Here is a 14,321-nt window from a genome sequence, read left to right as displayed (position 1 = left end):
TCATTCTTTTTTACTATTTAACACAGTTCCCTTTCTCGGCTTCTTCTTTGAATTACAATTTAGGCAATCATCTGCGTTGGTGCTTCTCGCAGAGCTGATGAAATCCGCAAAAAAACTAAAGTAAGGAGAGAAAGAAAGAAATGTCGGAGTGAATAAAAAAATGTTCCTCTAAATTATTTCGTATGTTGTTAGTATTGTTGCTAATCTTGTGGTTGAACTCTGGCTTTGGCATTATTCTAAGAAAGCCTTTTAATATTTGTAGTTTATACGACAACAGTGTTTCGACTCGTTAGGTTTCCCGCCAACGGTTATTGTAGTATTTGTCCTTTTATTCACTACTCATTATTTTTTAAATAACGTAAATTACTATCTGCACATTTAGGCCTTTTATTATTTCCCATTTTTTTACATAAAAATTACCACAGTATTCATAAATTAATTTTGTTTGATATTAAAAGTAAACAATATTTGTATTAATTTCCATCATCATGTTATACTTTTTAACGGTATTTATTAATTAGTTTTAATGTATAAACCTATGAACTATAATATGAACATACTATCAGCATTACGCCAAATATTATTTTTAAATTTATATCAACAAAAATAACACGATTTGCTTATATTCAACTAATTCAATTAATAAGTAGTTAATTGTCAGTCTGAAGTCTTCTCAGGTTGTCGCCACCCACAAGACCTGTTGATCAAACTGTCGCAGCGAAGTCCCGACTCCAATCTCACACTTAGACAATCACCTTTTAATCACGTGACTACCGGCAATACGATCAGTCAAAACAATATCTGCATCACTTATGTCGTGTTTTGTAGGTTGCAAAATATTTCACATTACATTTTCTTATTACATTCTCTTTCTGAACACAACTCAAACGAGCGTTCTTAGCTTAGAGTTTCAGTTCCCCAGCAGACGGTGTTCTCTTGAGATCGCCATAAAAGAATTTTATAAACACTACCGTTTCTTTCGGGACGTGTACGATGATTATTTTATTATAAACTAGCCGACCGGTGCCCACTTCGTTGGGCGTTAATTATTATTATATTAACCAAATAACATACCTTAAAGAACAAATTTTGTAGCACTTAATAATAATATGTTGCTCCAACGCCATCTATCAAAAATCGAGAAAACGTCGTCGATAGACCTTTGATATTATATTTTAATATTTTTCTTATTTACTGAATTTTTTGTTCAATTACAATAAAATATAGCCACTCCTGAATAGCTTTCTGTTAGTGAAATAATTTTCATGATCGGATCAGTATTTGCGAAGATTACCCCCTACATACAAACAAAGTTATAAATTTTGCCCCTTTATAATATTATATATATATATATATATATATATATATATATATATATATATAAAACTTTTATCATGGATGTCTAGGCCTGTTTTTCCTTGCTATTCAATGTGCTTTTAAAAGTCTTGTCATTCACTAATTCTTCAATATGAGCTCCTATGAAAATTCCTTCTTTTAACTTGGCATCTGCCATTTTTGTAAACTTTTTTTTTAAATATTGAAAAGCTTGACCTTCGCGATTCAGTGCTTTTACGAAGTTTTTCATCAATTCTAATTTTATATGCAAAGGTGGTATAATAATATTTTCCTTTTGCACTAAAGGTGGATAAAAAACATTTTCAGTTCCTGGTGTAAAAGCTTTTCGTAACGGCCACACTTTTTTATGTAATGGTTTTCCCTGTCGCGACTGTCCCAAAGACACAAGAAATAGCAATACTTTGTGTAACCCTGTTGCATGCCTAAAATGATTGCAATCACTTTAAAGTCTGCACATATTTTCCAAAAATATCTTTCATATTTTATCATTTGTTGATGGCAGATGTTTAATATTTTCATAGGTTTCTTCTAAAGATACAGCATAACCGACAGGAATAGAAGGATACGTGTTACCGTTGTGCAATAATACAGCTTTTAAACTGGTTTTAGACGAGTCTATGAATAATCTCCAAGCATTTGGTTCATGCTCCATTCCGAAAGCTTCGAACAGCGCATCAATATCGTTGCAGTAAACAAGATGATTCTTATCGTCCATACTAAAAAAAGCTACAAGATTATCGTGTCGGAAAACAGTAATTTTTGTTCCCTTTGCTAGGACATTTCATTGCTGGAGACGTGAACCAAGAAGTTCAGCTTGTGATTTTGATAAACTTAGGTCTCGTACTAAATCATTTAATTCTGGTTGAGTAATTAGATGGGGTTGCAGTACCTGGCTGTGAGGACTAAAATCAGGATCCGTAAGATCGTCTTCTTCAGTGCTAAGCTGTTCAATTTCTTCAGAAGAATCCATTGGTGGCGCCGGAACGGAGTGATTTTCATCATGCGGGCGAGGTCTTTGAGCAGATGGCGTTTCAATATAACTATGTTTTCTCTTTTTGCCCGTATTAAGCCCTTCTGTCTTATTTATGCAAAAATAACAATCTTCAATGTGATCCTTTTGTTCTTTCCACAGCAAAAGTGTTGCGAAAGGCAAACATGATCGGCGGCCGGATAGCCAATCTCGCAAGTACTCAACTTGAGCATATTACATGCGGAACCCAGGGCTTGTCTTGATTTTTCACTGGTATTCCGAAATAAAGTTCGTAAGCACGACAGATTCTGGGACTGAAGCTTTCGCTCGTATTTTTTGTAGTGAATTTACCACACACGTAACAAAAATTGTTAGGATCGCTTTCACAGGAACGAGGCATATCAAAAATATAAATTTACAAAGTTTTAGTTCAAACTTCACAATAAAAACTAAAAACAAAATTTGTTTGATACACTTAAGACGTTGCTGTATGTTACAATGCGATTACTACGCCATACACTAATTGTATTTTCACGGTGTTTGATAGTGAACGCCAGCGCAATCTTAACGTTCTTTATGATGTATTAAATCTAGTAAAGTAAAGCCGTGTTATAATAACGAACAAGTCGAAACTTGCAAGAGTGCAGCGAACGCAATACAAGTTTAAACTTGCATAGCTCGATAACTCGAGCTAAGACACTTGTATTATTATAATGGATGATTAGTATTTACCAAGTACTGCCTATTTTTGTATTTCATCATTCATGGGCAAAACCATTGTTAACCAGTGTTATTTTACCAGTTGGTAATCGATTTAGATTTCATACTGGTTGGAATAAGAACTTATGGTTAACAATTCAGCTTCTCGCTCTTTAAGCTTTTGAATATAAAGCGTTTGCCTTAGACTCGGTATCAATCAAAGCCAACCCACTTTGATAGTAGCTTAAAATGTCTTGCAAAGAATTCTTGTAGAGCGAGGTACCAACACTTCCAGCATAGCGATGTAGAATCGTTCTTACTATCAACGAATAGTGCTTTAAAGAAATAATCCTCGCAGTTCATAGCGTAGCTGACTCGACGTGTGATCGAATAGTCGCTGAGAGATTCAAACTCCTATCATAATCAAACTATCTTCTAATCTCGTCACTACCAAAAATACAGACACAATGAAAACAATATCTGCATCACTTATATCCTGTACCTGCATTCCAACAAAGGTTGCAAGCTTTTTAACATGGCATTTTCTTCGTTTAACACAACTTGAATAAGCGTTCCGGCTTGCAATACCTCCGAAAACGGTATTATCTTGTGCTCTCAACAGTTTTTCATCAACACAGCTGTATCTTTTAGGTTGTCAACAAAGATACAAATAAAACCTAGTGGAAACTTGCAAGAAGTAGTCAAATCCTGCAGCACTTAGTAACCAAAGCGAAAAAGAAGAAACTCCAAAGAAATTCCGACAGAATTGGAAAAATTAGTGATAAAATTCTGAAATCATATTTAAATGAGTTGGACAGTCTTTATGTTGCATAAAAATTCCTAGTTTTACCTGACTTCCTGAATTATTATCTTCGACGTGTGTTAAAACATCATCTGCATCACTTCTTCTAGTTTCTGTTCTCTTTACTCTTTGTACTTCTTTTAGCAGCAAATCAGATGCTTTCGAAATACTGTGAAATATATTTCATCTATAGTCCACCCATTGTTCATATTACTAAACAGGGTAAAAGATTAAAATTTCCTTATAAGTTCCTCCGTAATTATTGTGTGTTGTTAGTTTTTAGTTTCTCGAAAGCTTGTTTTTATTTACGTTGGTAACGTAGCTGTGCCCATTAATGCGACAAAGCTGTTTAGCGGGACATGTCCGGATCGCAGCCTGAAGGCAGTTACAATTTCTGTTCTGATCATATGGCGAAATTCCGGTGAAATTGGAAAATAAAAATTAAAAATAAAATTCTGAAATCATATTTAAATGAGTTGGACAGTCTTTATGTTGAATAAGGTTTCCTTGTTTTACCTGACTTCCTGAATTATTGTCTTCGATGTTTGTTAAAACATCATCTGCATCACTTCTTCTAATTCCTCTTCTCTTTGTTCTTTGTACTTCTTTTAGCAGCAAATCAGGTGCTTTCGAAATACAGTAAATATATTTCATTTTTATTCCACTCTCATTCTTTTTTACTATTTAACAAGGTTCACCTTTTTGGCTTCTTCTTTAAATTACAACTTAGGCAATCAACTGTGTTGGTGTTTCTCGCAGAGCTGATGAAAGCAGCAAAAAAACCAAAGTTAAGGAGAGAAAGAAAGTAATGTCGGAGTGCATAAAAAATGTTCATCTAAATTATCTCGTATGTTGTTAGTATTGTTGCATATCTTATGGCTGAACTCTGGCTTTGGCTTTTTGATCGATTTGCTTATATTCAACTAATTCACTTAATAAGTAGTTAATTCTCAGTCTGAAGACTTCTTAGGTTGTCGCCACTCACAAGACCTGATTATCAAACTGTCGCAGATAAATCCCGACTCCAATCTCATACCTTCTAATCACGTGACTACCAGCAATACGATCAGTCAAAACAATATCTGATTGACAGCGATTGCAGCTTCGATTCATGATCCAGGGCCAAGCTCAGAGGTAATTTACGAAGCTGGCTCGCAATCAATTTACCGAACATTTCGAATTCATTCTCGTTCCCGTTCTCCGAATGCTGACTCAAATCCTGCGCTGTTTCCGACTGGTCGCTACGGTCGTCGAAATTACTCTTTTTTTGTTTCGCCGGCGCGGGATAAATCGTTGCGAGTGATGTAGTTAGCGGCGTTGCTATACCGACAGGGGGATTAAGAAATGGAGCGGACGTCGAGGTCAGCAGGATCCCGAACGGGGACGAAGTTTGATTGAGCCCGAAGGGCGTACTCGGGCGAGGGGATGGCGTGTTCAAAACGTACGGAGTCGACGATCTAGTTGAACTACGACGTTTTCGAGGACATTTCTTTTCGGGTGATTTTCGTTCGCTCAGATCCTGAACGGCGTCGCTGTCGTCGCTCATCGGTATTTCGAGTAGGCTGTTGTCCACCTGAAACAAAGAAAGTTCGCTACAAAGTTAGAATGTTAGAGCGCATGTCTAAGCTACGTAAATAAAGGCACTCACGGAGCTCGGAGTGACGATCGCCCGCAGAAACCTGTCTGCGTGCTCGAACCACGTGACGCTCGGCCGGTACGCATGCGCGCCCGCTTTTCTAGCCGCGCGAATTTTCTTTAACTCGACGCTGTACGACGATCGTATATTCTTTATCTTATTTTTCAGTTCCTTAACCGTTATATCCACTAGATTCAGCGTTTTTATTATCTCGACGTATCCCTGCTCGCGTACTTTCTTGTTCTTGTAGTTTTCCGACACAGGATTCCAGAGGTACCCGCGCTTCTCGTACTCGATTATCATCTGGATGGTGAGATCCTCGCTCCACTTGGGATTGGCTAGTATCGCGATCATGTCGTCTATATCATTTGTAAATATTTTGTTACATTTATAGCGATAATAATTCGCGTGTTTACGAGCAGAGCTACTAGGAGCACAGAAGGGTGCGGGCGTGTCGCATGCGCGCAGCATACTAAAAGCACGTCGATGGGCCGACACCCTGCGCGGGGGGACTATTTCGGGAGTAGCCGATACGCAGCCGCGTGCTTTCAAGCGTGCTATTTCCTCTCCGCAGCGCGACGCGGCCAAGCCGGAGTGAAATGGAAGATTTGTGACCGGCGACCGGCGACCGGAGAGCGAACGGACACATTCGCACATTGATACTTATTCGAACGTCTTTAGAAAGTTTATACTATAAGCGGACTGAATTTTAACACCTACTGAGTTAGCTCTGAGCGAAGTCTAAACGCTTAGCAGATATTATAGGTACATGGGCGCAATTTCTGTACGACACAAAATAAATATGCGGTATATTCTATAGGTAGATTAATCGCAATAATTATCTATAATGGAAGTTAATGTCTGTTACTATAAAGAAACTTATTATAATTAAAAATAAGTTATTATAACGCTGATGCGCGTCCAAAATACTTTATGACTTTTCTGCCCTATTATAAACTCGATTTCTCTGTTGGCTGTAAAGATTTCGATGTAACTTTCACTGCAGAGAGCCAATGCAAAAAGAAGTAACTTGACTTGAGTTAGACTCTCATTATAATAAGACAAATTTTATTTTAGACAAATAATTATATTCAACCTACCTGTAAAAAAAAATTCAAAAGGATAAGTTACGGGTAACAGCTTAAACCTACGTAAAAAGATAAAAATCTGATAGATCATATAATTAATATTAGCTGATATAAAATTAAATTAAATTGTTACTTTTCATATTTTGAATTAAGTATCTCACTAGGGACACGCACTGAGCGGGATGGGAGAGTGAGATCGAAAAAAGCATAACAAGACTTTTTCTCGACACTTGTTCCTACACGGTTATTTTATAACCGTTTTGGAAACGAAATATTTTACTTTGGAATCATCTATAGTACCTATAAAAATGGATAAATCAATTGAAATGTTGACTAAAAAAAAGTTTCAATTTTAATATTTATTTTTACTCGATCGACTTGGAAAGTAGTAAGGCACTGATCATTCATTCATTATCTTATATGAATGATACACGTCCGTGCGCGTTTCGGTTGATAAAAGTATACCTATAGGCGCGAGCTAGCGAGTACTTACGTAGATAGACTCGTTTGTCCTTCATATTTTACACGGGCTTGGGACCGTCAGAAATACCTATTTTATTTAAACTTCTTTTCGATTATTAACCACGATTGTTCTTTTCACAACAAATCAATTTATAAACGGACTGTAGGTATACATTTCAGGCGTATTTAAAAAATCGGAGCTATCTACAGAATAATTAACTTACATAACTATTAACAGTTTATTTACACTATTTACACTTCTCTGTATCGAAGCAACTGCTCAAAATGGAGTCCGAGAATATACAAACGTACACGTTTAATTAATACAATTGTCTTTTAATTTTCTTAATGTGTCTTTATCACTTTTCACTTTATCAAAGGGTCCACTATCGCAATGCGTAAATCATCACAGCTTTCATATTGACGTGTATAACTTTTTATTTCCGACCACAAGAAAAACTTCAGGGGCGTTAAGTCCGGACTTCCAGGTGGCCAAGACACAGGCCCTCCTCGACCTATCCACTTATCACTAAACTCATTGTCCAGGTACGCACGCACTACACTCGCGGGACAGCCGTCGTCTTGGTAGTACATACATCTCGAGTAAGCTAACGGCACATCGTCTACTAACTCAGATATTACTCTCCTTAACCTTCAATAAAAATAGGCCCTATTAATTGGTCGTTAATAATACCGGCCTACACGTTCACACTGAAACGAACCTGGTGATGGTTTTCTCGTATCAAGTGGGGGTTAATTGGAGCCCAGTAATGCTCATTGTGCACATTGTATAGTCCCACTCGAGTAAACAGTGACTTGTCCGTCCAGAGTATGTTGTCGTTTGTGTTATTTAACAACCACTGGCAAAAGGCGATTCTTGCCGATGCGTTGTTTATTACGTGAGCCTTACGAAAATGATACGGGTGTAATCCTTGTGTACGTAATATCTTCCATACGAAGTTTTGGCTAACATCGAATTCTCTTGCTGCCATCCTTGTCCTCCGCCGGGGATCGCGCTCGAAGTACTCAAGAACATCTTCAAACTCCGGCGAATAATAATTTAAACGTCCTTGACCTTGTTTACGCATGTACCGCTATGGTATTACTGACCGACTGAAAGCCAGGGACGCGGGACGCCGACGATTACAGGTGAGCCGTCATTGGTCGACTCCGGCGCAACTCGGTAGCTTTGTTTTTATTGGCTAATACGATTTTGTGACTCGATATTAAAACGTATAGTATTTCTATTTTTAGAATGTACCTACCGTGTAGCGCTACTACTGGTTCTCACTTTTTGTCTGTAAACGATATGAATATCGACTTTGATAAAAAAAAATTACATATATTATTAAATTAACGTTATATATAGCTTCTGTTATTGATAAATAATTCAAATTTTTCGTTTCCGAAACGCTTTCAAAATCACCCGGTATATGTTTTTTTTTATTTATTTATTTATTTATTCCGTGAACAGCTTTGCACTTTTCATATAATTATACTGGTGGATGCTGATTTCTCAATTCAAAAACTAGGAACCATTGAACGTTATTTGGTTGAATACCCATCGACGTACAATAATACACCGGTCAATCGCAGTTATTTCTTTTAATAGGTCACGTTTGTATCGGTCTTCGATGTTTTCAGTGTCGTATCAGCTGTTTTCTCCTTAATTAAATTTTTTTCACTAACAATTTCCGTACTATCATAATAATTAATGCTGCAATTTTTGATGCTTAGATTTAAGATAACATTGTGAAGATATCGAAACAGAATGAAATTACAAGAATATACTTACTTGTTTATTAGTGCTTCTAGTGCAATCCCTTTGTCACTTGTATAATTACATTTAGTATAACTTTTTATAAATATAACTGTATATAATTCACTATATACAACACCTAATTGAACTCTTCAGGCTTTATCTCCACTTCACAAATCAGTTAACTTGCCTTCTCCGGTTAGCTTATTACCAACTTCAATAAAATACGAGGTTCTTAATTCAACTGCAGTTATAGATGAGTTCAAAAACGGAACGGTCATAAATTCGAAAAGTACAATTTGTTGATAAGCAAATACTCTCTTGGTATACGTCAAAGTTCCTCGGAGGGGACTTGTCACTGCCGAGCGTCATCACTGCGAAGCAGAATGACGTGCGGGTAAGATTGGAGGCCGCCGATGAGGCCTCCCTCCGCAGATGATGAACGGGGGTGCGTAGGAGGCGCTACTTAATGCGCCTCCAGTGACGCCTCTGTGCCCGTGTCGGGCCGGGATGGGAACCCAGTTCTGCTAGACATGCCGTCGTCGGGATTGTTCAGGGGTGAGCCGGACAGTCCCCATGGAGGAGGAGTCTGGCCTTTTCGCCGAGGCCAGCCTGTCGCTGGACTCCCCCAAGTGCTGAAGCTGACTTACGGTCTAGGAATGCCTACTCAGGCGTCCTGGACATCACCCGTAAATGGGTCCCCTGCGATATCAAAAAAAATGGTTTACGTGAAAACGTGATGTAAAGAGTAAATAAAAACAAATGATACTGCAAGAACCTCCAGCAGCACTAAATTATCGAAGATCATTCCTCCAGCAGCATTAAATTATCGAAGTCATTACGAAGCATGTAATGGCTTGTGGCGAAAATCTGTATTTGTGGAATGTGCCGTTAATTGATACTGTGGTAAATTTAAACGTTATCAGAGCCACGTCGCAACTCGTATAGTTTCGACTTTATCCCATAATCATACAACAATTCTCCTATCAGACGCCGTGGCTATTTTCATCTCATCACTTGATAAACGGTTGCGAGCTAACTATGTAATGAGAACTGACGGCAGCGGTGAAACTAAACGTGTTTCTTGCAGTTGTTCGGAACACGCTCTCGAATCTTCAGGTATGACGTTCATGTGTGTCAGTAATGTGTTTGCTACAATTAAAGACGATGGTGTGTGTGACGTCACAAAACATTATCGACATGATTTAGTACGGAGGTCGACTGTAGAGTACTTTTTGATGTCATAGACAAACGCTTTCAGACTTTCTACACATCGCCTGCAAATGGAATAAAACATTATCTGCGTCACTGACTTCGATGACAATGTTTTTAATTATGCTAGTCGCCTGTTACCTATAACACAAGCATTGAGTTGCTTACTTTAGGAACAGACGACCGTGTGTGTATTGTGTAGATATTTATTTATTTAAATGAACAGGGTTGGAGTTTGAATTTGTAAACCTGCATCAGACAGCTGGCCTTCACTGATATTGTGGCGATAGAGACGTTTCGAAGAAAAGAAGAAAATTATGTTCGGAGGTTGTGTTTTAGTATAAGTCACATAAATATTCTCAATCATTTCTGCATACTCTCTAATTGAGACAAACAACATCTGAACCACTCTCATCTGTCTTTTCTCCCTATTTCTATTGTAACCCTCAATGTTACGTCAACATCCTGTAACCTAACAAAAACTCTGGTGTAGTGGTGCGTATAGGAGTGCCTCAACAGCAGCAGTCGCGGGTTTCATTCCCATTCGTAATTGATATATGCACAGTAAAAAAAGCGTAAAAACGAAAAACATTCTGAGACATTCTTAACTAGAAAATTTCTGGGTGAGAGTGAGTGGAGGTGAGATGAACACTTACCTTGTAGCAGTCCCATCTGTAAGCGCTGGGTTGCAGCGAGGAGACCAGCAACATCAGCGTTTTGAAAATAAATTGCAGTGGGTGTCATCAAGAAAGTCAACAATGGCAGCGTTACTAACGACCACACTCCAAGGGGTGATAGAAAGGTCCCTGGAGAGGCAAAACTAGTACTCAGTATAGTGTACGTGGCAGTATAGGTCTGTGTAGGTACTCCTAATCATTTCCATCTCCTATACATTTTATACATTACGTTATTTTCTTTTCGAATATAGTTATAAACGTACGGCAACGGTAACAACATTGAATGATTGTTGGGCACTATGGGAAAGATGATTGCACACTACTCGCGAATGTTCCTCTACTAATCTAACCGTCGATGCTTTGGTCGATTATGGATGAAAAGTTTCCGCAAGACTACCATACATATATACACAAACATTGTGATGCGGAACGTTCCATATACCTCACAACAATACGTAATACAGCTTTGAGGCGCTATCACGGCCTCGGGATCAATAACGAAAAAATTGTTCGGCGACGTGCACGAAACTTTGAAAATTTACGAAAAATTTCGGCGAAACTGGAAAATAATAATTCAAAATGAAAATTAAGAAATCATATTAAAATAGTCAGTCAAGTCGGTCAGTCTTTATGTTGAATAAGGTTTTCTTTTCTAAAACAATATCTGCATCACTCGGCTTCACTAGTGTGTCTTGCTTACATACGTCAAACAAAAGGTTCATCATTACAGCCTATACAGTCCACTGTTGGACATAGGCCTCCACAAGTTTACGCCAAAAATATCGTGAACTCATGTGTTTTGCCCATAGTCACCACGCTGGGCAGGCGGGTTGGTGACCGCAGTACTGGCTTTGTCGCACCGAAGACGCTGCTGCCCGTCTTTGGCCTGTGTATTTCAAAGCCAGCAGTTGGATGGTTATCCCGCCATCGGTCGGCTTATTAAGTTACAAGATGGTTGTGGAACCTTGTTATCCCTTAGAAAAACAAAAAAAGGTTGCAAGCTTTTTTCATGGCATTTTCTTCGTTTAACACAACTTGAATAAGCGTTCAAGGTTGAAATTTCAGTACCTCCAAAGACGGTATTCTCTTGTGCTCTCTGCAATAGTTTTTCATCAACACAGTTGTTTCTTTTATGTTGTATAAAAGATACAAATAAAACCTAGGGGAAACTTGGAAGAATGAGTCAAATCCCGCAGCACGTAGTAAACAAAGCACAAAAGAAGAAACTCCAAAGAAACTCCGGTGAAATTGGAAAATAAAAATTAGAAATAAAATTCTGAAATCATATTTAAATAAGTTGGACAGTCTTTATGTTGCATAAGGTTTCCTTGTTTTACCTGACTTCCTGAATTATTATCTTCGACGTGTGTTAAAACACCATCTGCATCATTTCTTTTACTTTCTTTTAGTTCTTTGTACTACTTTTAGCCGCAAAGCAGATAGACGCTTTCGAAATACTGTGAAATATATTTCATTTATATTCCACCCTCATTCAAATATACCGATCAAATATCCTCATTCAAATATACCGTTGGTTCACAAAGTTTTTTTTATATACGACCTTTAATGCATGCCTCGTTTTGACCAGTCAACACCTGGGTGTTATACAGACTCTATTATTTACTTTTCTTTATGAAAGCTCCTTACGGGTATTTTTTTATTTTATTTGGGATTTCATTTTTATCGATGATTCCAGCAATGCTTACAAGTCGAAAGCCTACTGACATTGTAGTCATTTTGTCTGTAGAACATTTGTTAATGTCGAAGACAAACACTTTCAAACTTTCTACACATCGCCTGCAAATGGAATAAAACATTATCTGCGTCACTTTTTTATCGTTTTGTATGGATCTTGACTTTGTAAACCTGCATGAGACAGCTGGCCGTCACTGAGCCTAATTATGTTCGGAGGTTGTGTTTTAGTAATGTAAGGTCCTGACTCGTGTCTTATGGGGATCCGCTGCGAGTAACTTAGTCGCATCTTACAGCACCTGGTACTTGACTACTTGTACGGCACTATTCTATTCTGCCGCTTGCCTACGGCTGTTGCTATTCTAGTCTGCCGGAAACCACATGGCATAAATTATTATTATCTCATTATTATTTTTTTCACAACAATTTATTAGTTTTGTATTTGAACATGCTTGGCTAAACTCGTGTTACAACGATATAAGATTCAATAAGTAGCTACTCTTATGTTTTGTGATTAAACTATGCTTAGCAACAATAAATAATTACACTAATAAAACTACAAATACTTACTAAACGAAGCTTTAAGCTAAGTTTGTCAGCACAGAACTGTCAGAGTGTGTGAGGAATTTAGCGATAGGTGTGGATACTTACTGTCACATTTCATAAATAATTTTTGTTCTGTAAACATTATAATGAAACTTGAAGACTAACTTCTATAACTAGGCACATAAAACTCTTATACGGACTCGTAATATTAAAATGTAGTAAGGGGAAGGAAGTTACACAAAAAGTCTGTATAATCCGCACAATCTCAGACTAAAGTACATTGTGTGTGAGATCAATGTCACAAGATGAAACTGCCATTTCATTGTTTGCCTTATTCAACTTCACTTTCGTACACATTCGTTCACTTTTGTATATTTGTAACATAGACATTACCCTTTTTTATCGTTTTCAATGCTGATGAACTTTGGTAGCCATTTAACTTTTTCTCTTCAGAAAATTGTACCTACTTTTAACTTTAAAGATAATATTAATACGTATTTATATGATAATATTAATATATATTTATTAATTCTTAATAAATACGTTCTAAACACTCCCTGCATCACTGTATATTCACAAATCCAATATTACAATTATTTAATAAGTTCAAAGTATGAAAAAATTAAAAAAAAAATTCAGTGTCAGAGCGCTTTACTAGGCAGTCACAGGACTGTCGATTTGTAGTTCTACCGATAAATCGCATGTGCTATAATACGTATGTTTAATAAAAATTCATGGGCATTTTGAGCCCGTGGATACTAATTTTAAATAATAATAATATTGTATAGTATTACAAACACATCAGTACCTTTGATAACCTGTTCAATATCCTCGATTAATCCTTGGTGGATTACCGCCAAAATAATCTATAAAATAAAAGTATAGACACTATTTACATACACAGTCTGCATCACTATGTCCCTCTTAGCATACCTTTAGTATGAAACAAAATACATTTTATTCCATATCTCGTCTGACACATCATTTCGTGCAGCAAAATCGCGACCAATCAAACGCTCAAATTAGAATACTCTAAGTCGGATTTCATATCATCTGCATCACCAATCTATTGCCCTATCAAATTTTTTATCAATAACTCACCTGTGTCACTTAGTTTTTGATTTTAACAATTTGATTTTTTGAAATCGAGAAGAAAATTTAGGTCTGCATTCGCATTACGATAAATGCGTTGGTTGTTTCATTACAATTATATAGTAACCATTCTATTTCAATCAGTGCGATAAGTTAATCTACAAAGTAATTGTCTCATTGATGCAAATTATAATATTTAAATAACAACGAATAGACATCGCGATAGTGATCCCTATTGTAATTTGCACGACAGGCTCGGACTGTGTCCGTCAGTCAGTCAGTTCAGTCTATCGCAGTCCACTGCTGGACATGGATGCAAGATGTAATATT

The 14,321-nt window shown here is 37.2% G+C and overlaps 1 protein-coding gene across 1 annotated transcript; it reads right to left on the bottom strand.

Annotated features, from left to right (window-relative positions):
• Positions 1-1,402: 1,402 nt before the first annotated feature.
• LOC123666925 lies at positions 1,403-5,934 on the bottom strand. Its single transcript, XM_045600941.1, has 6 exons — positions 5,476-5,934; positions 4,919-5,400; positions 3,876-3,996; positions 3,528-3,613; positions 1,923-2,072; positions 1,403-1,778 (listed from the first exon to the last, which is right to left on the bottom strand). Exons 1-6 carry the CDS (start codon positions 5,932-5,934, stop codon positions 1,403-1,405), a joined length of 1,674 nt encoding a protein of 557 aa, XP_045456897.1.
• Between the last annotated feature and the right edge of the window lie 8,387 nt (positions 5,935-14,321).

The sequence above is a fragment of the Melitaea cinxia genome, chromosome 27, assembly GCF_905220565.1.
Source record: "Melitaea cinxia chromosome 27, ilMelCinx1.1, whole genome shotgun sequence".
Taxonomy (NCBI): Eukaryota; Metazoa; Arthropoda; class Insecta; order Lepidoptera; family Nymphalidae; genus Melitaea; species Melitaea cinxia.
Note: the sequence above shows the minus strand (reverse complement) of the source record. Positions and strands in the feature narration are given on the sequence as shown.